At 44.8% G+C, this 26,530-nt stretch overlaps 1 protein-coding gene across 5 annotated transcripts in view; it reads left to right on the top strand.

Moving 5' to 3' along the window:
• The window catches only part of C3H2orf42 (chromosome 3 C2orf42 homolog), a 38,952-nt gene extending 12,630 nt beyond the window's left edge, over positions 1-26,322 (top strand). For 4 of the 5 annotated variants that reach the window (XM_028853934.2, XM_037203891.1, XM_028853942.2 and 1 more), the window contains exons 5-10: positions 3,790-3,894; positions 8,862-8,966; positions 11,910-12,017; positions 15,935-16,035; positions 20,125-20,287; positions 25,687-26,322. In XM_028853934.2, the coding sequence (XP_028709767.1) occupies positions 3,790-3,894; positions 8,862-8,966; positions 11,910-12,017; positions 15,935-16,035; positions 20,125-20,287; positions 25,687-25,895 (791 nt within the window). In that variant the 3' untranslated portion in view covers positions 25,896-26,322. The remainder of the gene's footprint in view (positions 1-3,789; positions 3,895-8,861; positions 8,967-11,909; positions 12,018-15,934; positions 16,036-20,124; positions 20,288-25,686) is intronic. The other variant, XM_037203892.1, reaches the window with a different exon arrangement.
• Positions 26,323-26,530: the final 208 nt, after the last annotated feature.

Genomic DNA, 26,530 nt, shown 5'->3' with positions numbered 1-26,530 from the left:
CTTTGGTGTTTGGAGATTGTCTTTTGTCTTTAACTGAGTCCGAAGAATTGTGGAAAGGACTCTTGCTCTTTGGGTTTTTTTGTTTGTTTGTTTGTTTTAAGTTTCATTTTTGTTTTTGTTTTTTGAGACAGGGTTCCTCTGGGTAGCCCTGACTGTCCTGGAACTCACACTGTAGACCACACTGGCCTTGAACTCAGAGATCCACTTGTCTCTGCCTCTCATGCTGGGATTAAAGGCGTGCCATATCACTGCCCTGCTAGGACTCTTGTTCAGAACAATTTATTTTTTCAAAGTATGGGCCAGGCCTGGTGGTACATTCTAGAAGCAGAAGTGGGTAGATCTTGAGTTTGAGGACAGTCTGATCTACCTAAAGAGTTCCAAGCCATCCTTGGCTATGTAGTGAAACCCTATGTCAAAAAAAACAAAACAACAACAAAAACCACACTGTGTATTGGGAGTGTAGTTCATTGGTAGAGTACTTGCTTAGCACGGACAAAGTCTCCAACACCAAACAGCTTATTATAATGGAAATTGGGAGGTGGACACTGGTGGATCCTGGGAATGTGTTGACAAGTTAACTAGCCAAATGGAGAGCTTTAGGTCCAGTGTGTAGTCTCAAGGTTTCTCCAGTCCCACCCAGCCTGCAGTCCCACAGACACTTCCGAGAGGTTGGTTTATACTAATTACCAATTGCATAGCATATGGCAGGCTTCTTGCTAGCTAGCTCTTAAAGCTTAAATTAATCCATTTCTATTAATCTATGTTTTGCCATGTGTTCCATGGCTTACCCGTCTGCTGGCGTGTTGTTCCTTGGGCAGCAGGCTGGCGTCTCTCTGCCTCCATTCTCTTCCTGTCTATCTGCTTAGATTTCTTGCTTGGCTATATCCTGACTCACCATAGGCCAGAGTAGCTTCTTTATTAACCAATCGTAGCAAAACATATTCACAGCAGAAAGACATCCCACAACACCAGTGAGAGACCCTTCTCATGGGATTAAGGTAGACAGCAGTACAGGAAGGTAGCCAACATCCTGTTCTGACTGCCACATTCTTACACACGAAAGGGCTCATCCCACACCACCTGATGTTGCAGTGTGTCACGGCATGGGTATGTGGGTTCACTCGGATCCATGGGAAGAAGACTCAAACGCACCTTAAGAATGAATTTAGCGTTTGGCCGCTGGAGGGGAGTCCAACCTCTGAGGACTGAAGCACTTTCCCTTCGCCCAGGGCATTTTTATTTTCTCTCTATTCATACTTTAGCCAGTTAATTTCCGTATCTTCAAAGCAACCTGAAAGGAGCTCCCAAAGATAAAATGCCAAGTGCAAATTCCTTGATTTCTCAGGTACCACTGTTTTCCGAGTTTTGTGAACCAAGTTTTGCATAGGCCTTTAATCCTCGGGAGACTCCCAGACAAGATTCACAAAGGATGGATTAGGGCTAGGTGCTACTCTCTGGAACCAAGCCAAGAGTAGCTCAGCAGGAATGCAGCCACAACCTGACACATACATACACAACAAACAATAAATAAACTGGCTGTAGTGGTATATGTAAGTAATCCCAACACTTAAAGGTGGAGACTGGAGGATCAGGATTAAAGTCATTCTTAGCTGTGTAGCAAGATTGAGTCCATCTTAGACTACACTGTCTCAAAAACAACCAAACAAACAAAAATCAAAGAAATATCGCAAAGCTATCCATAGAGAAGAAAGTGGAGGAACGTTCAACAGGAAGTATGTTGTTGGTTATCAAAGATGAAAACAGTGGGTAGATTCCTTTGTCCCACTTCTGTTTGCAGCCACAGTCTCTCATAAACAGCAGGAAAAGTTACAATTTGGTGGTTAAAGGTTAATACTGGTTCCTTCTAGAAACTAAAGCTATCCTGGATATTAGCAAAGACTGTGTTTTAGATGCTTTAGAAATTATTATCAAATCAAGTTTTATAATTTTAAAGAATTTAAAATTATATTTTTTGGTTTGATTTTGGTTTTGGTTTGTTTTTTGTTTTTCAAGACAAAGTTTCTCTGTGTAACTTTGGAGCCTGTCCTGGAACTCACTCTGTAGTGTAGGATGGCCATGAGCTCATAGAGATCCACCTGCCTCTGCCTCCTGGGTACTGGGATTAAAGGCGTGCACCACCATTGCCCAGTTTAAAATGATATTTTATTTTATGTGTGTCTTGTCTGAATGTATATATATATATATATATATATATACATGTATGTATATTCATGTATGCTTGTGCACTGTGTATGTATCTGGTACCTGAGGAGGCCAGAGAATATGGAATACCCTGGAACTGCAGTCACAAGAGGTGGGAGCCACCGTGCGGGTGCTGGGAACTAAATCCGGGTCCTCTGCAAGAGCAGCCCGTGCTCTTAACTGCTGAGCATTGCTCCAGCCCCAGGTTTGCAGACTTCTTTTAAGATTATCTCCAGGGCTGGAGAGATGGCTCAGAGGTTAAGAGCACTGGCTGCTCTTCCAGGGGTCCTGAGTTCAATTCCCAGCAGCCACATGGTGGCTCACAACCATCTGTAATGAGATCTGGTGCCCTCTTCTGGCCTGCAGGGATACATGCAGAATGGTGTATACATAATAAATAAATGAATCTTTAAAAAGGGCTGGAGAGATGGCTCAGCAGTTAAGAGCACTGGGTGCTCTGGAAGGGGTCCCACGGCCAGTTCCCAAGCACCCACACGGCAGCTCACAACTGTCTGTAACTCAAATTCCAAAAGATCTGGCATCCTCACACATATATACATGAAGGCAAAACCACTAATGCACATAAAATAAAAATAAATACATCTTTAAAAATCAATAAAGATGTAACAATAAAATTGCTTTTTCCTACTGTGTGTGTGTGTGTGTGTGTGTATGTGTGTGTATGTTCTTGGGTGGAGGTTGGTTCACTCCTTCCACTGTGTGGGTCTCAGGATCTTCAGGCTGACAACATGTACCTTTCTCCATTCAGCCATCTTATTTGCCTGAAGACTTTGCCTGGAGAGTAGGCTGGGACTGACCTTTTTGAAACAGGGTCTCACATAGCTGAGTCTAATGAACTTACTATGTAGCTGAGAAGACCTTTTAACTCCTGATCTTCCTGCCTCTACCTCCCATGTGCTAAGATTACATACCTGAGTCGGGCGGTGGTGGCGCATGCCTTTAATCCCAGCACTTGGGAGGCAGAGGTAGGTGGATCTCTGTGAGTTCAAGGCCAGCCTGGTCTATAGACCGAGTTCCAGGATAGCCTCCAAAAGCTACAGAGAAACTCTGTCTTGGGGGGAAAATATTACATACCCAGCTGCGGAAATGATGTCATGCTTTATTTTGTCTTGGTTTTTAGTTTTTAGTTTGTTTGGTTTTTTGTTCTTTGTTTTTTGTTTGTTTTTGTTGTTGTTGTTTTTTGTTTTTTGTTTTTTTTTGACAGGGTTTCTGTGTACCCCTGGCTGTCCTGAAACTAGCTCTGACCTCAAACTTACAGAGATCTGCCTGCCTCTGCCTCCTGAGTGCTGGGAATAAAGGCATGAGTCACCAATGCCTGACTTCGTTTTGTTTTTTGAGACAGGATCTCCTAAACCCCAGGCTAGCCATGCTGTGGAGGATGACCTTGACTTGATTCTTCTGCCTCCCCTTCCTGATTGCTGGGATTACAGGCTTAGGCCACCACCCCCAGTTTAATGGGGCACAGAGCTCAGTCCAGGGCTTAGCATGTTAGGCATGTGCTCTGCCAGCTGAGTTGCACCCAGTTCCTAGGCACGTGTTAAGTATTCTAACCGATTCGTGATCTAGGTTCACAGGTGAACAACTCCCTGATGCCTCAAGACGCAGTAAACAGCAGTGTAAGGAAGAGTGGCCTGAAAAAGCCCGTGGTTGCCGCTTCACTAAAAAGGCAAGGTAAGTTCCCTTCCTAGAGGGGCTTCGTGGGTGAATACTATCCAGAGGTAGTCTGAAGGAGTAATCCAAAGAAGTGTTGTATGTTGTCTCCTGTGCTGTGTCACTAACAAACAACAGCAGTGGGTGGAGTCACAGTAGCTGGGGTCTCTCCTCTTCTCCCAGGCTCAAATCATGCTCAAGACTATGCTAGGATGGAAAGATGGTCCAGCAGTTAAAACAGTTTGCTGCTGTCATGAGTTTGGATCCCAGGACTCTCTTGAGCAGCTCACAAGCACCTGTAACTCTAGCTCCAAGGGGTCTTACATGTCTTCTGGTCTTGGAAAAACACGTACACACAAAAATAAAACAATCTCAAGGCTAAAGAGAGGGCTCGACAGTTTACAGCGCTTTCAGGGGACCCAGCACCTATTTCAGGCAGCTCACAACTGTAACTCAGTATGTAGACCAAGCTGGTTCTGGACTTGTGATTCAGCTCCAAAAGGAACTCCAGCTCCAGCAGATTCAGCATGCTCTCTAGCCTCCAAGCACACTGAGCAGGCACATGGTGCATATTACACACTGTGTAAAAAAATAAATACATCTCTAAATTTATTATGTTATTATTTAGTTTCTCTATATACACCTGTTGTTTTGCCTGCATGTGTGTCTGTGTGCCTGCATTCAGTGACCTCAGATGCCAAAAGAGGCTGTTGGATCCCACTGAGACTGGAGTTGTGAGCTGTAGTGTGGGTGCTGGGAATTGAACCTGGCTCCTTTAGAAGAGCAGCCAGTGCTCCTAACTGCTGAGCCATTACTCCAGCTCCTAAAATAAATTTAAAAATAATAAATTATGCTGCCTATATGGTGGTGTACTTCTGCAGTCCCAGTACTCAGAAAGTAGAGGTAGAAGTATCACCATAGTTCAAAGCCAGCCTGGACTGCACACTGAGTTCCAGGCCAGGCAGGGCTACATGCAAGACCTTCCTTTAAAGAGCCAAGATGAAATAATAATAATAATAATAACAATGCTAAGTCTACAATCACAGAGACAGGGTGGATCAGCGCTTGCCAGGGTTGGTGGGAAGGTGTCTTGCAGTGGAAGTGGTTTTGTCTTGACTGTGGCTGAACATAGATAGGATGTGGAGCTGTGTACACCCACCACACAGGGTATGAGAAGCTGGTGAGGGGCAGATGAGGCCATCGGGTTGTCCATGCCATTTTCTCTAGTGAGTATTTATTCTGCACATTATAAAATGTTACTCTGGGGAACCTAGGTGATGGGAATACAAGCTCTTGGGGTTTTGTTGTTTTAAGTTTTGAGACTGGGTCTCACTGTGTAGCCCAGTATGGCTTCAAACTGCAGATCTTATTGCTTTAGACTCCTGAGTACTTGGGTTATAGGTGCACACTATCACACCCAGGAAAGCTTTGTATTCCCTACAACTGTATAAGAACATAAGAACAAAAAGCTGTATATATTCATTTAAAGAAAAAACTTTAAAATTACTGAAAACAATTTTGTTTGTTTTTTGAGACAGGGTTGTTCTGTGTAGCCCTGGTTGTCCTGGAATTCACTCTGTAGACCAGGCTGTTACAAGCTTTTTTGTCTGCTGACAGCTCACAGATAACGACATGGAAACTTCTTATTAATTATGAAAGCTTGGCCTTTAGTTTAGGCTTGTCTCAACTAGGTCTTATAACTTAACCCACTTATATTAATCTATATTCTGTCACTTTTTTTTTTTTTTTTTTTTTTTTTTTGAGACAGGGTTTCTCTGTGTAGTTTTGATGCCTGCCCTGGAACTCGCTCTGTAGACCAGGCTGGGCTTGAACTCACAGAGATCTGCCTGGCTCTGCCTCCAGAGTACTGGGATTAAAGGCATGTGCTACCACCGCCCAGCTATTTCCGATGGCTCAGCCACTAAAGGCTAGGTTCACAACCAAAAATACTTCTTTTTTTAAAAAATAATTTTATATGCTTTGGTGTAAAGGTGTCAGATCCCCAAGAACTGGAGTTACAGACAGTTGTGAATTGCCATGTGGGTGCTGAGAATTGAACCTGGGTCTTTTCAAAGACCAGCCAGTGCTCTTAACCGCTGAGCCATATCTTCAGCCCCAATTCTCTTACATTTCATTACCTTTCTTCCATCTTGCACCTTCTATTCCTCTCCATGTCTGGCTGGTGACTCCACCTTTCTTCTTCCCAGAGTCCTCTCTCTGCCCAGAAGTCCCACCTATACCTCCTGCCTAGCTATTGGCCGTTCAGCTTTTTATTACACCAATCACAACAACACATCTTCACACAGTGTAAATATTCCACATTAGGCTGACCTCAAACTCAGATGTTTGATGCCTCTGCCTCCCAAGTACTAGGATTAAAGGCATATGCTACTCCCACCTGTGAAAACAAAATCTTTGGTTTGGTTTTTTGTGGTTGTTTTTTTGTTTTTCGAGACAGGGTTTCTCTGTGTAGCCCTGGCAGTCCTGGAACTCACTCTGTAGGCCAGGCTGGCCTTGAACTCATAGAGATCCAAGTGCTGGGATTAAAGGTATGCGCTACCACTGCCCGGAGGCAGGATTTTTTTTCAAGAGAAGATTTCTCTGTGTTACAGTCCTAGCTCTTCTGGAACTAGCTTTGGAGACCAGGCTGGCCTAGAACTTACAGATATCTACCTGCCTCTGTCTCCCAGGTACTGAGATTAAAGGTGTGTGCCACCACTGCCCACCTAGCTAAAACCAAAATTTTTAAAGCTCTAAGTTATATCTTTTTTTTTGTTTGCTTTTGTGATGCAAAGGATTGGACCAGGGCCTCAAGTAGGCTGGGCATGTGTACTCACACTGAGCCTCATGTACTCCCAGATCTTTATTCTGGCCCCATTAATTTCCACCCCTTGTTACTATATTTCTCAGTTGTTTATTCCAGGGCTTCAAGAGTTTACCATTTTCTTTTATTTGATAATGCCTTTTGCATTTCTGAATACAAACATTTATATTTAAGTGTGAAGATACCATAGCAACTCAGAGTGAATGACCTCTCTAAGTGGCGTGCTCAACTTTTTGTTTCATTATTTTTTATTACTATTTTTATTTAATGTGAATAGGCATTTTCATGTGTGTATGTCTGTGTAAAATGTGCATGCCTAATGCCTCCAGAGGCCAGAAGGGGCATCAGATCCCTTTGGGACTGGAATTATAAACAATTTTAAGCTGCCATGTGGGTCCTGGGAATCAAATCCTGGTCTTCAAGAGCAACCAGTGTTCTTAACCTCTGAGCCATCTCTCTAGACCTTGGTTTGGCTTGATTTGGTTTTGATACAGAGTCTCACTATGTAGCCTTTAGCTGTCATGGAACTTGATATGTAGACCAGGCTGGCCCTGAACTCACAGAAATCCACCTGCTTCTGCCTCTTGAGTACTAGGACTAAAGGCATGGGCCACTACACCTGGCTGTTCAACCTATTTTTCTCAGAACTCACTGTGTAGCCAGGATAGCCCTGAGCTCCTGCTCCTCCTACCTCTGCTTCCCAAATGCTGGCATTATAGGCAGACATCACCACTCCTGGCCTCTCTACCAGTCTTAGTGGGAAACAGAGAGCTTCATTACCGAGAGAATTTGTGTTAGGCAAATACATACTCAGAAATGGGAGTAATTTCTATAAGAGGGTATGGGATCCCTTGGAACTAAAATTATACCTGATGTGGATGCTGGGATCAGAATTAGAGTGCTCCGGAAGATCAGCAATTTCCTCAACTGCTAAGTCATCTTTCTAGCCTGTGATTAACAGTCTTAAACCTATTGGTCTTAAGGGTTTGAATTCATTTTTGCAAATGAATTTACTTTTGTTCTTTTGAGACAGATTCTCATGTAACCCAGGCTGGCCTCAAACTTACTATGTAGCTCAAGTATGCCTGGAACTTATCATTATCTTGCTTCTGCCTCCTAAGTGTTGGGATTACGAGGATATACCATCATGCCCAGTATAAATGGATTTTTTTTTTTATTATTATGTATACAGCATGTATGACTGCAGGCCAGAAGAGGGCATCAGATCTCGTTACAGATGGTTGTGAGCCACCATGTGGTTGCTGGGAATTGAACTCAGGACCTCTGGAAGAGCAGTCAGTGCTCTTAACCTCTGAGCCATCTCTCCAGCCCGGATTTTTTTTTTTTTTTTAAATGGGGCTGGGAAGATGACTCAGTTAAGAGCACTTGCTACTCTTAGAAAGGACCTAAGTTCAGTTCCCAGAATTCACACTGTGTAGCTCACAAGCATCTATAACTCCAGCTTCAGGTAATTCAATGGCCTGCTGGCCTCAGAGAGCACTGCATGCACATGGTGCATATACATATATGTAGGTACCCATGTAGACACATAAATAAAAATAAATATTAAAAAAAAAAAAGTCTGGGGGCTTGGAGAGATGGCTCAGAGGTTAAGAGTACTGGCTACTCTTCCAAAGGTCCTGAGTTCAATTCCCAGAAACCACATGGTGGCTCACAACCATCTTTAGTGGGATCTGATGCCCTCTTTTGGCATAAAGTCGATAGAGCATTCATATACATAAAATAATAAGTAAATCTTTTAAAAAAGAAGTCTGTTATCACATTGGACATCATAAAAAGGTGTAGGCTGTGCGGTGGTGGCGCACGCCTTTAATCCCAGCACTCGGGAGGCAGAGCCAGGCGGATCTCTGTGAGTTTGAGGCCCACCTGGGCTACAGAGTGAGTTCCAGGACAGGCACAAAGTTACACAGAGAAACCCTGTCTTGAAAAACCAAAAAGAAAAAAGGAAGAAAAAAAAATGTGTAGTTGTTATATGTCAATTAAAAGAAAAAGTCCTGGAACCTATTTCACTTAGTTTATTTCTCAGTATTTAATTTTTGTGTGTGTGGGTTTTTTTTTCTGTATAAACTGCTTGACTATTTGAAGCTTCAGTTAACTATTTTGAAAGTTAATGAAAAAAGTTGTTTTTTTTTCCTTTTCCTAGTCTGTGGTCAGCTGTTAGATGAGGCACAAGTGACCTTGTCCTTCCAAGATTGGCTGGCCAGTGTCACAGAGCGTATCCATCAAACCATGCACTATCAGTTTGATGGTAAGTACTGCTGGGAGTAGGAAACATCAAAGTGATATGCAATAGTTCTACTCTTCTGAGTCACAGGAACAATCAGTGAACTTGAGTGTCGAGAACACAGAACCACAAGAAAGTAAAAGGCAGGCCGGTGTGGCAGTACTGAGGCTGGGGGGTTGCCCTGAGTTATAGAGTGAGACCTGTTTTGTTGTTTCAAAGAAGAGTGGAATAGAGGTATAGCTTAATGTTAGAGCATGTGTTGTATATACATGTCTCTGGGTTCAGTTCCCAATACTAAGGAAAAAAAATTAGCTAGCCAGATGGCTCAGTGGTAAAGGCACTTGCTGCCAAGCCTGACAACCTGAGTTTGATCCCCAGGACCCATGAGATCCAAGGAGAGAACCAGTCCCCACACGTTGTCCTTTGACCTCTACATATGCACTGTGGCAGCACGTCCTCCCCTCCCCCGTAAATAAATAATGTATATAAAGACAACAAACAAGCAAAAGAAGAAGAAAGTAGACACCAAAGTTGAAAGAACTAAAGAATCATTTTTAAATAAGTCATAATTGGAGTACAGAACCAACAAAATGAATTTAGAGACAGAAGGAAAAAGAATAGTAGATAAAAACTGTGGTCTGCCTGGCTCTTTGTCTTGAGTTTGTGTCTTTGGGGTAGATGCCAAAGTTTTAGATGTATTATAAATCCAAGCAGGGAGGGGAGGCTCAAAGAAAGCCTAAATCTGTGAGAACCAAAGGCTGTACCAAATGCATAGGCTGAAGAAGGCTGGGACACAGGCTGGCTCAGAGTGTGATGCTGAAGCCTCCTGGAAGCCCAGTGACGTCAGCAGAGGAGAGTCATTGGTGCTTGCCCACTACCCTGAGCACATTCCAGGGAGCACAATCCTGCCTCAGCCTCTAAAAATGCTGGGATTATAGAGTGTCCCACCATGCCTAACTCATTGTAATGTATTTTTTAACATTAGAAAAATATTTAGATTTATTTGAATGAGTTATTTGCCCGAATATATGTATGTGCACCACATGCATGCTTGGTGTCTGTGAAGGTCAGAAGAGGTAATCAGACTCCCTGAAACTGGAGTTATGGATGGTTGTGAGCCACCATGTGGGTGCTAGGAACCAAACCTGGGTCTTCTGCAAGAGCAACAGGTGCTCTTAACTGTTGAGCTAACTCTTCAAGTCAGCTGGAGTCTCTCTCAGAGCCAGGTGTGGTGGCGAACCCTGTAGTTCTAACACTCAAGGGACAGAAGAAGGGGGATCACTACAGGTTTGAGATCAGCCTGAGCTACAGAATGAATTAAATTCAAACCAGCCGTGCTACAGAGTAAGAGCATGTCTAACAAATATTTTTCTTGGGGGCTGGAGGGATGGCTCAGAGGTTAAGAACACTGGCTGCTCTTGCAGAGGTCCTGAGTTCAATTCCCAGCAACCACACGGTGGCTCACAACCATCTATGAGATCTGGTGCCCTCTTCTGGCCTGCAGGTATACATGCAGGCAGAACATTGTATACATAATAAATAAATAAATGTTTTTAAAAAGCACATGCTTTTAATCCCAACACTCGGGAGGCAGAGGCAGGTGGATCTCTGAGTTTGAAGCCAGCCTGGTCTACAAAGCGAGTTCCAGGATAGCCAGGGCTACACAGAGAGACCCTGTCTCAAAGAAAAAAAAATCTCTTTCAGGTGAACCACAACTCTGTGCTTAGCCATAGAGCTCTAGATGTTCCCTTCTGCTAGGATTAGGAAAAACTCTGAGCTCGTGCACCCCTCTACAGAACTGTTGACTTTTTCTTCATCCAAATGAAGAGATGAGGATGTTTTCCCAGATTGAATGTGCCCTGGAGTCACAGACTGATGCACTCAAACCCTGTAATCTTCAGCACTCATGGTCCTGACCTTGCAGGTGAGAGCAGCCTCCTGCTTTGCTTAGACAAGAGTCCAGTTGGCAAGTGCCTGGGCATGGAGGTCAGAGTTCATCAAACGGACCAGCCAATCAGAGGCTCCTCAGCTCTACCTGAGTGTTCTCATTTCCTGTGCTGTAGATGAATTTCTAAGTGGTCTTATTAAATAAGAACACGGAGTCAAATATAGGGGTGAAAGCCTTAGAGGTCAGGGAAATAGTGAGAGCCACCAACCTTACCCCTCTAGCTCTGTGGCTACTAAAAAGGAGTGACTTCCTCTCTACCCGCACCTTTATTGCCTTGCTATTCTGCCCTCTCATTGACTTTTAGCCCAGCTACCTCACTTCCTTGTCACTGTCTCTGTGGTTGGTACTGGGATTAAAGGCGTGTGTCACCACACTTGGCTGTTCCCTAATGTGTTCTTGAACACACAGAGACTCTGCCTGCCATGTGATCTGATTAAGGGCGTGTGCTACCACTGCCTGACTTTTGTGTTCACCAGCTTGCTATTTCCTCTGATCTCCAGGCAAACTCTATTAGCACGCAAATAAAATATCACTACACTATGCCCTTCAATGAAGAAGTCTTCTCTGGTGGTGTTTACACAACTAGCGATCTGAAGTCATCCTTGGTGAAGGACAGGTGTGTTCTGAGCAAGGAATGAAGGATAAGGCGATGCTGTCCTTGGCTCATGAAGTCCCACTAGCCTTTCTCCTTTAAAGAAACCTCGCGTATATCATTACATTATTATTACTATTAATATTACATCTTATTTATTTGGTTGGGAGAGGGGCACGTTCATATCATGGCCAGTGTGTGTCAGTCAAAAGACAGCTTGCAGGAGTTGGTTCTCCCTTTCCACCATGTGATTCCATGAATTGAACTCAGGTTGTCAGGCTTGGCGGCAGGTGCCCTTAGGCACTGAACTGTCTCCCCAGCCCACATCAGGTACTTTAGATGACTGCTCCCTTCATTCCTTCCTTTGCCCTCTCCTTACACATCAAGACAACCATTTCTTTAAATGACTTCCTTCTTTTTTCTGCAGGCAAACCAGAGCCCCTGGTGTTCCACATTCCTCAGTCCTTTTTTGATGCCTTGCAACAGAGAATATCCATAGGAAGTGCAAAAAAGCGGCTCCCCAACTCCACCACAGGTGCGGAGTCTCCCTGGGAAGACCAGTGGCAACTGTGACCTTAGAGAACTTTGTGTAGAAAAATCTACATGGGACTCTCAGGGTTAGCAAGTCTGGGCATGTTACCAGAGCATGAAACCTACAATAATTAGCTCTTATGACAGTGGCAGATACTTTTTCCAGTAAGAGTGAATGAAAACATTCAGGAGATGTAAACCTTGTAAATGACTAGCAAAGACTGTTTGATACTTCTAGGTCTGGTACAGTTTCCACAAAAACATCTGAAGCCCCAGTGGCCAAAACCTAAAGGGACATTAATAAATATGTCATCAGTATGCAAATGGACCTAGGGTTCCACTCTCTCAGACATGATTTCTTATCAGCATCTTTGGGAGTATTTGTGTTAAACTGACAGTCCAGAGGGGAGCTTTCCAAAAACTTTGGTCTGGAGGAAACACTTCCCGTAGTACATTAAGACTATAATTCTGCCAGATGGTGGTGGTGGTGGCAGTGGTGGCGGTGGTGGCGCACACCTTTAATCCCAGTACTCCAGGCAGAGGCAGGTGGATCTCTGTGAGTTTGAGGCCAGCCTGGTCCACAAAGTGAGTTCCAGAACAGCCAGGGCTATTACACAGACAAACTGTCTGGAAAGACAAAATGATAAATAATAATAATAATATAATTCCAACCTGGCATGGTGATGCACACACAACACTCAGGAGGCAGAGGCAAGCTGTTCTCTTGAGTTTGAGGCCAGTCTGGTGTGCAGGACAGCCAGGGCTACACAGAGGAAACCCTGTCTCAAAACACAAAACAAAAAATATAGAGTATAATTCCTTAGCAAATCCTGTTAGAATGAGCCTCCACCGATAAGACTAGAACTTCAGAAAGCTTATGTAGGAAAACAACAGCAACTAAAATCCTGTGTTAGTTACTTTTCTGCTAGCTGGGTCAAAAAAAAAAATCCAAGAATGCAACTTAGAAGAGAAAGGTTTCTTCTGGCTCATCATGATGAGGAATTCATGGCAGCAAGAGGAGGCAGCTGGTCACATGGCATCCACAGGAAGCAGGGAGAGATGAACTCTGCCACTCAGCTTGCTCTCCCTTTTTATTCTATCTAGGACTCTAACCCGTAGAATGGTACCATCATATTTAGATGTGGTCTTCCCACCTTAGTTAATCTATAACTTGTAGATGTAACCGTCTTGTTAAATAAGAAACACAGAGCCAATGCAGAGATGAAAGCCCAAGAGGTCAGAGCAATAGCTAAGAGCTAAAAACCTTACCCTTCACTGCCGCTGCTGTCCTCCTCAGCAAGAGACCTACATCCTGTGTGTTTGTCCTTTTTATTGACTTTCTACTCTGCTTTCTCATTGGTTGTAAACCCAACCACATGACCTCCTCATCACTGCCCATCTATACAGACCTCCAGGTCTTCTATGGTTGGTATTGAGATTAAAGGTGTATGTCTCCATGCTGGCTGTATCCTCGAAATTTAAAATTTAAATTTTAAATTTAAAATTCTGGATTTTAAATTCAGAGATCTGCCTAGCTCTGCCTCCCAAGTGCTGGGATTAAAGGCGTGCACTACCACCGCCCAGCTTCTGCTATGGCTTGCTATTAGCTCTGACCCCCAGGCAACTTTGTTTATTAACATACAAATAAAATCACATTTCAGTACAAATAAAATATCACCATATTTCCTCTTTTCTATTTTAATAAAAAGAAAAAAGGAAAAAAGTTATAACTAATATAAGAAAAACTATATACAAAACTACATTAACTATATACAATATATACAAGTAATAAATACCTAAACAATGTTTAGTCCATTTGTATTTGACAAATTCAGAGAAAATAATTCCATTATCAATCCTATTTTGATAAGTCCAAAATGTACCTAATTCACTTTCTATCCTAACTAATCTTCAACTACAACTAACTCATCTTCAACTATAACTAACTAATCTTCAACTCCCTCAGAGACCCAAGAAGGAAATAATATTACCTAATAAAAAATAAAAACAGGAAGTGCATGCAAGCAACTTCCAAAAAAAATGTGAATTGACCGAAACAGCCAGCTGCCTGTTCAGTCACCCAAGGTTTCTCCACAGCGTTGGGGCATCATCTTCAGCCTGTAGGCTTAGCGTATCTGATAGACTCATTTGTGAAGTAGGATGTACACAAGGTCAACAGTTCGACCTCACATTGGGTGAGAGCAGTCCATGTACCAGAAACACCTGAATTCCACTAGTGTCATGTCATGATTCAGGATTTTAAATTCTGGAAATTGTTGATGTTTTTTTTTTAATTCAACTGTCCATTCTTCGTGTGTGTGTGTGTGTGTGTGTGTGTGTGTGTGTGTGTGTGTGTGTGTGTGTGTGGCTTCATCTTGGCATCCCATTCTTCTCCACATCCCTCTATTAAATGCCAGTCTACTATTGAGAGGCATGGCACCAGGAAAATGAGGCAGCAGGTCGCACTATTTACAGTGGAAAACAGATTAATCCTGGTCCTTAGCTTGCGTTCTCCTTTTCATTCAGTTTGGGACCCTGTTAGGGTCTTAGTTAGGGTTCTATTGCTGTGAGGAGACACCATGACCACAGCAAGTCATATAAAGGAAAACATTTAATTGGGCTGGCTTGCAGTTTCAGGGGTTTAGTCCATTATCATCATGGCGGGACATGGTGATGTGCAAACAGACATGGTGCTGAAGAAGGAGCTGAGAGTTCTACATCTTGATCTTCAGGTAGCCACAGGAGTCTATGTCCACACCAGGCACAGCTACAGCATAAGAGACCTCCAAGCCTGCACCTACAGTGACATGCTTCCTCCAACAAGGCCACACCTACTCCAACAAGGCCACACCTCCTAATAGTGCCATTCCCTATGAGCTACCACATGCCCCAACCCATGAAGTGATGCCACCCACAATTAGGGTGGACCTTCCCCCCTTGGCATAATCTAGAAACTGCCTTATATACCTGCCTGGAGTTGATTCTAAATCCAAACAAGTTGACCATCAAATTAACCATTTTGCCAAGCATGATGGCACATGCTTCTAATCTCAGCACTCAAGTGGCAGAGGCAGGTAGAGCTCCAGGAGTGGGAGGCCAGCCTGATCTACATAATGAGTTCCAGGCCTGTCAAGGGTACATAGAGAAACCCCATCTCAAAAAACACCAGCGAACATGAAGATTAACCACCACAAAATTTCTCTTAAACACTCCTAAGCTTTGAAAAAGGGAGGTTTTAGTTGTAGAGTAACTTTTTAAAAATAAAGGGAAAAATGGGGGGCGAGGAAACCACCAGGTGGCCAATACCCAAAAGTGATCACAACTATAGAGCAAGGATGTTTCTTCAGGAAGTTGTTCAGTCAGTCTGTGTTTGAATTGTGCAAGCTGTGCATTCACGGTAGATACTGTGAGGCCCAAAGATGTCCATCGCCATAGCTTATCTGCCTGATGTCCTTGGACTAGAGGACTCACATAAAGGAGTGTTACTCCCTCAGTATTGTGGGCCCTCTGTTGGAGCTGCTTTAATCCCACATGTGGGTGGTGGGTAGGAGGTCGTGTAAGACTGATTTGATTGACACATTATGTCCCATGTTGTAAGAGGTTTTCAGAATGGAGTTCCATGCACATAGCTCTACCAGACACAAGGACAGTAGCCCAGGGGTCCGGGTTCATCCTAGCACCACAGAAAAGAAACACGTAAACAAGTTTCTAAGGTCTAAAAGTGAGCATGTTGAAGAAGCCTTAGAGACTTGTGTGGTGGAGATCCGTATCATTTGGTTGATCAGACACTTGCAGGACAAGTAGAATTTCAGAGGGTGAGGAGAACGGCTGTACTGCAGTGAGAACGACACTGAGTAACAAGTACACCGAGAGGATGTTGCTGTCTGGTCCTGAACTTTGTCCCCTTCCTTTTCACTGCAGCTTTTGTTCGGAAAGATGCCTTGCCGCTGGGAACCTTTTCCAAGTACACCTGGCATATCACTAATATTCTGCAAGTTAAACAAATTTTAGACACCCCAGAGGTAAGAGTTTATTCCTCAGGAGCCATGTGTGTGCCGTGTGTGTGTGTGTGTGTGTGTGTGTGTGTGTGTGTGTGTGTGCGCGCGCGCGCGCGCATGTGTGCGCGTGTGTGCGCGCGTGCAGGCATACATGCACATTTGTGGATGTGTGGGCTAGAAGTTCACATTCACATTAGGTGTCTTTTTTTTTCCTTGTGTAGCCCTGACCACCCTGGGGTGTTAACTGTCTTTTTTCCTTCCTTCCTTCCTTGCTTCCTTCCTTCCTTCCTTCCTTCCTTGCTTCCTTCCTTCCTTTCTTTCTTTCTTTTCTTTATTATGTATACAGTGTTCTGCATGTATCCCTGCAGGCCAGAAGAGGGCACCAGATCTCATTATAGATGGTTGTGAACCACCTTGTGGTTGTTGGGAATTGAACTCAGGACCTCTGGAAGAGCAGCCAGTGCTCTTAACCTCTGAGCCATCTCTCTAGCCTCCTGCTCCCCCTTTTTCTTATTGGTTTTTCGAGACAGGGTTTCTCTGTGCTGGGATTAAAGTTGTGTGCCACTACCACCTGGCAAGAGACGTAGTCTTTCATTGACCTGTAGCTCAACCAATTCAGTCGGACTAGCTGCCCAGCAAGCCCCAGGGATCCACCTGTCTCTCCCACCCTACCTTGTTTTTGAATCTGTCTTTCTTTGGCCTTGATGAGCTCACCAAATAGGTTAGGCTGGCTGGCCTGTGACCTCCAGGGTTTCACACGTCTCTGTGTCTTCAGCACTGAAGTTACAAACAAGTCTCCCCACACCTGGCTCTCTAGAGACAACTGAAATTCAGGTCCTCCTGCTTGCATGCCAAGCACTGACTGAGCCATCTCCCCAGCTCTTGGAGTTCCTTTTTTGATGCTAAAGGATTATTTAGACATAGTCTGTATAGCTCTGAGTCTAATTTTTGGTAGGTATTCATGCTTTAGAAAGTCTTAAAGGGCCAGTGAGATGACTCTACAGGTAAAGGTTTGGTGACCTTAAATATGACCGCAGCACCATATAAAATGGGGAGGTGATCAACTAGGCAGTGGGACCGAGTCCTGTGCTCATTGCATGAGTTGGCTGTTTGAAACCTGGAGCTTATGCAGGGACGCTTGGCTCAGTCTGGGAGGAGGGGACTGGACCTACCTGGACTGAGTCTACCAGGTTGATCGCAGTCCTCGGGGGAGGCTTTGCCCTGGAGGAGGCAGGGATGGGCTGGGGGTAAGGGGAGGGAGTGGGAGGGGGGAGAACAGGGGAACCCATGGCTGATATGTAGAACTGAATGGTATTGTAAAATAAAATAAAAGGAAAAATATTAATTACATAAGGACAGGAAAAAAAAATGGGGAGGTGGTAACACTTTCAGTCCCAGCAGTAAGATGGAGGCAGGAGGATCAGAAGTTCACAGTCATCCTCAGCTGCATATCAACTTAGACGCCAGGCTCAGCTATATGAGACCCTGTATGAAAAACGAAACTACCACCTTTGGGGTCAAAAAGCAGGATTTGGGGCCAGGCATGGTGGTACATGCCTTTAATCCAAGTACTCAGGAGTCAGAGGCCAGTGTGGTCTACATGGTGAATTCCAGACCAGTCCGAGCTATCAAATAAAACCCTGTCTCAAAAAAAAAAAAAAAAAAAAAAGAGGGAGGGGCGGTGGTGGTGGCACACGCCTTTAATCCCAGCACTTGGGAGGCAGAGGCCGGCAGATCTCTGTGAGTTTGAGGACAGCCTGGGCTACAGAGTGAGTTCCAGGAAAGGCTCCAAAGCTACACAGAGAAACCCTGTCTCGAAAAAAAAACAAAAACAAAAAGCAAAAAAAGGGGGGGGGGGCAGGATTTCCCTCATGAATTAATTCATGATATCCTGGTATGTATGAAGACCCTAGACTTCACTGATTGGCACTAGAATGGATATTAACAATATTAGATGACATTTTACTTGTGAAATCACTGTGTCCAATGTATTTAAGCTCTCTCCCCAAACTAATTTGACCTCTGCCTACTATTCTCTTTCACCAGGGACTCACTGAATATTTTACTACATTTACTTGCTGATTTATTGTGTGTGTGTGTGTGTGTCTGTGTGTGTGTGTGTGTGTGTGTGTGTGTGTGTGTGTGTATGTGTGTGTGTATATGTGTGTGTGTCTGTGTGTGTGTGTGTGTGTGTCTGTGTGTGTGTACACGCACATGTGCATGTAGAGATCAGAAGATGGTCTGTAGGAGTTGGTCCCTTCCTCCTACTCTGTGAGTAGTTCTGGGGTTGAATTCAGGTTGTCAGCCTTGCCAGGTACCATTACCAACTCAGCCATCTCACAGGCCCTACACTCTGCATTTTTAAATAGTTTGTTGAAGCAGATCTGAAATTTTGACAGGTTTTTTTTCCTTCCAAAAGAAGTAAAATGTTTCCAAAAAATCAACATAGTGTGACTCTGATACATGAAGGTTAATTTAGGCAGACTTAGTAGCTCATACTTTCCATCCCAGAACTTGGGAGGCAAAGACAGAAATCTATAATTCCCAGGGTACATAGTGAGATTAGATTAACAACAAAGCATCATTGTGTTCAGAGGGAAGGTTCTGAAGGCTGTACAGCTTAATGTGTGAACCCTAGAAAAGCCCCAGAGTAGCACTGAAGACGCTTGGAGAATGTTGAGTCCAGCTTCTAGCCTAAAGCAACGGCAGTCAGGGAGGCAGCAAAGACCCCAAGGCCACGTGAGGGGCAAGAGCTCTGCTGCCTGGGTACCTGTTCCTGAGTGTCCTTTGCTGTCTGGCCCATCCTCCATCCACGTGGCACTGATACCCACTGTGTTTTTCCCAAGGAAGGCACTGATTTGCTCAGGGTCATTCTCAAGTCAGGTGGCTGAACCCAAGGAGAGTGAAGTACCAGGACGTGAGATGAGTGACAGGTGCCCACGAGTATTAGGAGCAGAATGCTGCCTGTGGTAAGGCAGAGGCCCGTGCCGGCCGTCACTAAGTGTGGGGGTCTGATGGGTTCAGGCCATGCAGGGTTTGCCGGTGGGATTCCAGTGAGAGAACCACAGGTGATGGAAGGAAAGACACAGATGTGTTGGCAGGACTTACTTGAAAATACCAAAGAGGAGATGGTGTGATGATTCAGTGGATTAGAGCACAAGGACTCAAGTTCAAATCCTCAGCACCCATGTTTTAAAAAAAGAAAAGCTGAGTATGGCCACACAGGCCTGTAACCCCAGCTGTGGGAAGTGGAAACAGGTTTTTGGGGCTTGATGGCCTCCAGCCCAGCTCCAGGGTCAATGAGAGACCCTGTCCTGAGGTTCAGAGTGATAGAGTAGAAAACCCTTCATCCTCCTTCGCTCACTCTCTGTGTGCATATAAAGGCACATATATCTGTACACTTATTCACATATACAACATATATATACATGGAATACAAAAGAAAGTTTATTGATTTGCCTGCACTTAAAATAAAAAGAATATCATGGGGCTGAGAGATGGCTCAGAGGTTATAAGCACTGGTTGTGCCTCCAGAGGACCCACATGGCCACTCACAACTGCCATGTAACTAACTCCAGCTCCAGGGAATCCCACATGCCTCCTTCTGGTTTCTTCAGGTACCCACATACATGGGAGGCGTACATACACACTGCCAGACCCCAAACAAACCTGGGGCTCCTCCCAGCACTTCTCATGACCCTACTCTGAACTCTCTAGGCCAGGGGCTGGGCTTCCCTTCTCCCAGTTTCTTTCCCATAGAACTCGTCCACTTTGGCTACACACTCTCTTGGTTCTGATCTTGGTTCTCTTCATTTCCATGTGCTCTTTGGCACTCCTGCACCCAACCAACTTCTTTTCTTCTCTCACTCCCTGTCCCCTCCTTCCATGGCCTGGTTCAGACTGGACCCTTACAGATAGCTGTGGCTGTTCTCTCCCTCATATCTACAACAAAACCCTTCTCCTCAATCATACATACGAACAGTCATGTCCTTATTTTCATTGACACACAAACACATAATAAGATTGATATTTTTAAAAGATAAAAAGAATCTTAAGAGACCTAATGGCACCCAAGATGCACGTATGTCAGGTTTTCTATGTCTCTGTGTCCAGATGCCCCTGGAAATCACACGGAGCTTTATCCAGAACCGGGATGGGACTTACGAGCTGTTTAAATGCCCTAAAGTGGAGGTAGAGAGCATAGCAGAAACCTATGGCCGAATAGAGAAGCAGCCAGTGCTGAGACCTTTGGAGCTGAAAACCTTCCTCAAAGTTGGTAAGTGACTTTCAGAACCATTTCCCCCAAGGGTCACCGGTTTTCAGTGCCATCAGAAGTTCTGGATCTCGTCCTTAATCAAAGCACATTCACTCATTTTGTAGGAACCTGAGAAAAGGCTTTTGTCTCTTTTGAGCTAGTGCTTTCTGAGCAGCAGCTGGAATACATGAACCATGGACAGATCATGAAAGAAGCAGTGAACCCCTGTAGCCCTCCCTCCTCACAGCAGCATCACAGTTATTTTCATGTAAACCTCCCCTCTCCCTCCACCCCGACCCACCAGGGTCTCACTGTGGAGCCCTGGCTGGTCTGAAACTCAACATGTAGACTGAATGAAAAAAAGAAATAAACAGCACTCGGGAGGCAAAGGCAGGTGGATCTCTGTGAGTTCGTGGCCAGTCTGGTCTACAAAGAGAGTTCCAGGAAAGGTGCAAAGCTACACAGAGAAACCCTGTCTCGAAACCCCCCCCAAAAAGAAAGAAAGAAAGAAAGAAAGAAAGAAAGAAAGAAAGAAAGAAAGAAAGAAAGAAAGAAAGAAAGAAAGAAAGGAAGAAAGGAAGAAAGGAAGAAAGGAAGAAAGGAAGAAAGGAAGGTAGGACATGATTGTCCCTAGGTATAGTGGAGGAGAAGGTTTATTGTAGGTAAAAGGGAGAGCATAACCAGAGGTAAGGACATTTGGTAGAATCCAGAGTGAACATGACCCTGAGCTGGCCCATGTCGGGGAAGCCAGGAGAGTAAAGGGTAGGGAATGGGCTGGGTAACCAAAATGGCTGGATTATATAGGGAAGAGCAGCCTAGCCCTTGGGCTGGAGAAGTTTAGGGTAGGGAGTGGGTATGCCAGCCATACCCTGTATGTAGGTAGGAACCCAAAGATGCTGGGAAAACCTGGCAGCCAGGTCCAATTTGATATGTTAAATAGGCACCCCAGCCATTTTCCCCCGGTTTGAGACCTAACATAGACTAGGCTGGCTTTGAACTCAGAGAGACCTGCCTGCCTCTGCCTCCCAGTGCTCAGATTAAAGGTATGTGATAGCATGTCTGGCTAGACTCTTTACAGCAGACATGAACTGAAACATGGACTCATACCTTAGCCACTTTCCCTCTTGATCTTACACCACTCTCCATGTTTATACTCAATGCTAGTTTTCAATTTTTTCTTTACATTTATGTATCTGTGTTTATGTGCATGTGTGTATACATCGGCCACGGCATGTATGTGGAGATTAGAGGAATCAGTTCTCTCCAGTAGGTTCTGGGCATTGAACTCAAGTCATCTGGCTTAGTGGAAAGTACCTTTACCTGCTGAGCCATCTCAACAGTCCTTCTAAAAAAGAAATTTTTTTTTATTTTTTTTTATTTTATTTTTTTTTTTTTTTTGGTTTTTTTTGAGACAGGGTTTCTCTGTGTAGATTTGATACCTGTTCTAGATCTCACTCTATAGAGATCTCAAACTCACAGAGATCCACCTGCCTCTGCCTCCTGAGTGCTGGGATTGAAGGTGAGCACCACCACTGCCTGGCCAAAAAAGCAACTTTTATGTGTATGTATTTGTGTTTGTGTGTTTGCCATGTGTGAGGGTACCCATAGGTGCCAGAAGAGACACCTTTTGAGCTGGAGTTACAGATGGCTGTGATCCATCCAGTGTTAGTGCTGAGAACTAAACTCAGATCTTCTGAAAGAGCAAGATACTCTCTAACTGCTAAGCCATCTCCTGCCCCATAATATTAATTTTTTCAAAAGCAATCTATAGCCTACATGTTTTATCACATGGAAATGTTTGATCCTCTGGAGTTTATTCTTCTGTATTTTATTAATATGCCATCCATCTTCTGTTTTCTTCCAGATGGTTATTGGTTGATGTCCAGTATTTTATATAAGAAACTCTTACGCTAGGTAGTGGAGGCCCATGCCTTTAATCTCAGAACTGAGGAGACAGAGGCAGGTGGATCTCTGTGAGTTCAAGGCCAGCCTGGTCTCCAGAGTGAGTTCCAGGACATCCAGGGATACACAGAGAAACCCTGTCTTAAACACCCTCCTTCCCCCCTCAACAAAAAAAGAAAAAGAAACTTTTACTAAGCCAAGTGCGGTGGCTTGCTTTTTAATCCTGGCATTCAGATGGCAGAGGCAGGTAGATCTGTGGGTTCCAGGCCAGCCACAGTTACACAGACCCTGTGTAAAGTAAACCTACTTGGTTGTGTTCTTGCTGCTGGTGGGAAAGGCATTAGTCTGTGTAGACACTTAGGCAGTCCCACAGTCTTTGGCATAGTAGCAATTTGGACCGTGTGGTGGAAGCAGACAGATTGAATTCTGTCTTTGAACCTGACCCTCTCTTGCTGGTTTCTCTTCTCGCCTGGCTCTGCTGTCACTGGTTATTCTGAGTTATGTCATAAAGCCAGAAGTGGTTTGGTTTGTTTATTTCACTTATTTTGTGTGCCTGGGGGTGGGAGCCATCCATGTGTTACATGTTTATTTACTTATTTCGGGAGGGGAGTGTGCATGTCACAGTGAGCACAGAGAGAGGGGTTGGTCCTCTCCTTCCAACATGAGGGTTCTAGGACCTGAATCAGGTATCAGGCTTGTGGTATCAAGCACCTTCACCCTTAGAGGGGCCTCGATGGCCCTGAACTCTTAAATAGTTACAGCAGCAGCATTCTCTTCCTTAGACTCCTCTGGTGCTTTCCCTTTCCTTCTTTCTTTAACCCCGTGGGGGGTTTTTTGGTTTTGTTTTTGTTACTTCCTTTACAATTACTGTATTTGGGGGTGGGGTAGAGAGCACTACCAAACATAGAGGACAACTTGCAAGAGTTTGTTCTCTCTTTCCACCATGTGGGTCCTGGGTGATTGAACTCAGGTGCTCAGGCTCCCTGAAAAGTGTCCTTACCCACTAAGGCACCTGGTTGGCCCTGTTCTGTTTCTTTTGCAGTGCTCTTATGACAGACAGGGTCTCCCTGTGTAGGTCTCCCTAGGCTAGCCTCCAGCTCACAGAGATCCACCTGTCTCTACCTGGAAAGAATACTGGGAGTAAAGATATAGGCCACTAAACCCAGTCCAGTTTCTTATTTAAAGCTAAGTAGAATAAAATATATCTGCACTAGAATCTTGGTAACATCGCTGGGTGATAGTGGCACACGCCTTTAATCCCAGCACTCAGGAGGCAGAGGTAGGTGGATCTCTGTGAGTTCAAGGTCAGCCTGTTCTACAGAACTAGTTCCAGGACAGCCAGGGCTACACAGAGAAAACCAGTCTTTTATGTTTATTTATTATGTATACAGTGTTCTGCCTGCATGTATCCCTGCAGGCCAGAAGAGGGCACCAGATCTCATTACAGATGGCTGTGAGCCACCATGTGGTTGCTGGAAATTGAACTCAGGACCTTTGGAAGAGCAGCTAGTGCTCTTAACCTCTGAGCCACCTCTCCAGCCCCAGAAAAGAACTCTTAAAAAAGAAAAGAAAAAAAGGCCGGGCGGTGGTGGCGCTTGCCTTTAATCCCAGCACTCGGGAGGCAGAGGCAGGGGATCTCTGTGAGTTCAAGGCCAGCCTGGGCTACCAAGTGAGTCCCAGGAAAGGTGCAAAGCTACACAGAGAAACCCTGTCTCGAAAAATCAAAAAAAAAAAAAAAAAAAAAAAAAAAAAAAAAAAAAAAAAAAAAGAAAAGAAAAAAAAGAAAGAAAGGAAGAAAAAGAAAAGAAAAAAAATGTTACAAAACTCAGACTCCCAGCATGTGGGTTTCCAGGTTTTTCTTCTTTTTACCCATCCATATTGCTTTCCTCATGTGGACTTCACCTTCCTGAATGTTCTGCCATTGCTAGTCAGCCTTAATCATGCTTTTCCAGTTGCTGCATGGGTGGGTACAGGTGTGTGTGAGACTTTCAAAAGGGCAGAGATTGGGGCTGCTTATTCTCCGGTTGGTACAAGTTCCACCTGGGCACAAGTGGGAGGGGTAGGGTTTTTCCTGCCTCCCGACACAGCCACCATTTGTGAATGAAAGGGTTGGTGATGGAGCCCAGTGGGGTGCCCTCCACCTACCATTCAGCCCCCCTGTCACACACTAACCCCCAGAGGCTACCAGTCAACATGTGGTCTTCCTGGCAAGCTGTCAGCATTTCTACTTTGACTGACACTGAAGTGAAGTCCTAGCAGAGGGTACCTGATGCACAGAGCTCTGCAACCCATGTCACCAGCCTCAGACTCCTCGTGGGAGTGTTCCTTCCCGGCCAGTGTGAGGGGGGACAGGATAGGCTCAGAAAGGCTACCTCCATGGAGTGTCAGTAGCCTGTGGAGCCGGAATGCTAAGTGGAGGAGTGTACCTGTGTGCATTACTGTTAGGGCCTCTGTCTTTTTTCTTCCATTGACAGAGGTTTAAAATGTGTTTGTGCTCAGTTGCCATCAGAAGTTCCCTTGGAGCTGGAGTTACAAGGTGGTTGAGAGCCAGCCAATGTGGCTGCTAGGAAACAGGGCCAGTGCAAACACAGTAAACACTTAACTACAGAACCACCTCTCCAGCCCCTATTTTTGTTGTTGTTGTTTGTTTGTTTGAACTTTTTCTCCTGAAAGGCTTCCTATTTTGTTTGCCTTCTACAGAGTGGACTTGAACTTGTAATCCACATGCCTCAGCCTCCCAAGAGCTGGGGTTACTGGCAATGCAGTGCCCAGCTAAACTCTCCATCTTTATCTGACAAAAGAAGTCATTTCATTTCATATCCAGCTGTCAGTCTAGCCTGCAACACCAATAAAACCTAAATTATTCTTTTCTCTCCCCACCCCCCAAGATAGGGTTTCTCTGTGTAGTCTTGGTGCCTGTCGTGGATCTCACTCTGTAGCCCAGGCTGGCCTCAAACTCAGAGATCCGACTGCCTCTGGCTCCCGAATTCTGGAATTAAAGGCGTGTGCAGCTGCTGCTGCTGCTGCTGCTGCTGCTGCTGCTGCCGCCGCCGCCGCCGCCGCCGCCGCCGCCGCCGCCGCGCCGCCGCCGCCGCCGCCGCCGCCGCCGCCGCCGCCGCCGCCGCCGCCGCCGCCGCCGCCACCACCACCTCCTCCTCCTGGCTCCCAAATTATTCTTAATTTTCTTGTTATAGTGTGTATCTGTGCGTGTGCAAAGTTGAAGGAGGTGTGCATGTACCACAGCTTGTATATGGAGCTCAGAGGACAACTTTGGAGCTGGGTCTTTCCATCCAACTTTATGTAGATTCAGGGGATTGAACTCAGGTTGCCAGGTTTGTGCCCCAAGTGCCTTTACACTGAACCATCTTGCCAGTCCAGACCTAGAGTTACTATATACTACACACTGAGTATGAAGACATCCTGGGCTCCATAGCACCTTGTCTCAAAAACAAACCAAAAAACAGAAAGGAATAGTCCTTATGAAAATCAGGTGGACTCTCTCTTTTTTCCCTCTGTAGGTAACACTTCTCCAGATCAAAAGGAGCCAACACCCTTTATTATTGAGTGGATTCCGGACATACTCCCACAATCCAAGATTGGTGAGCTTCGAATCAAGTTTGAGTATGGTCACCACCGGAATGGGCATGTGGCTGACTACCAAGACCCAAGGCCACCCCTGGACCAGCCTTTGGAGCTGGCCCCTCTGACCACTATCACTTTCCCTTGAGGCAAATCGAGTTATTTTGCGGAGTTTGCACATCCCCACCCCTGACCACTGTAAATTCTAGTAGCACTTAATGTGGCCCCTGCTAATAAACTGCACTTAGCTAAGGTGCAGTTGCTCAGAGCATCCATGTGGGTTCTGTAGAAGGAACTCTTGTACATAGCCTTGTTGGCACTGCTGTGTACAGTCTTATTATAAACTAGGCACTTATTTCTGACCAAGTCCAGGTCATTGGCGTTCTCATGGAGTCACCAGCAGCTCACCGATTTTCTGTAATTCTCTATGAAGTCGGCAGCTCTGGAACTTAGCCAACAGTGTGAAAAAGAGAACGATGCCCTGGGCAGAGCAGAATGCAAAGGATCTGCCTGAGAGCTCCAATACTCTATCCTGATAGCAAATAAAATAGTGTCACTAGTTTTTCCAAATGGTACCATTGCTGTCATGATTTTACAATTAGAAACCTTCGGGTGAACTTACTTTGTAGTCAAACAGGGAAAAGTGGCCAGTGCCAAGAGTTCAGGGACACTTAATTGCTTTTTTTTTTTTTTTTTTCTTCAAATTTTTGAGCAGCTGAGCACTCAGGAGGCAGATATAGGCTAATCTCTGTGATTTTGAGGCCCACCTGATCTACATAGTGA

Source organism: Peromyscus leucopus, chromosome 3, assembly GCF_004664715.2.
Source record: "Peromyscus leucopus breed LL Stock chromosome 3, UCI_PerLeu_2.1, whole genome shotgun sequence".
Classification (NCBI taxonomy): Eukaryota; Metazoa; Chordata; class Mammalia; order Rodentia; family Cricetidae; genus Peromyscus; species Peromyscus leucopus.
This window is presented reverse-complemented; position numbering and strand designations above follow the sequence as displayed.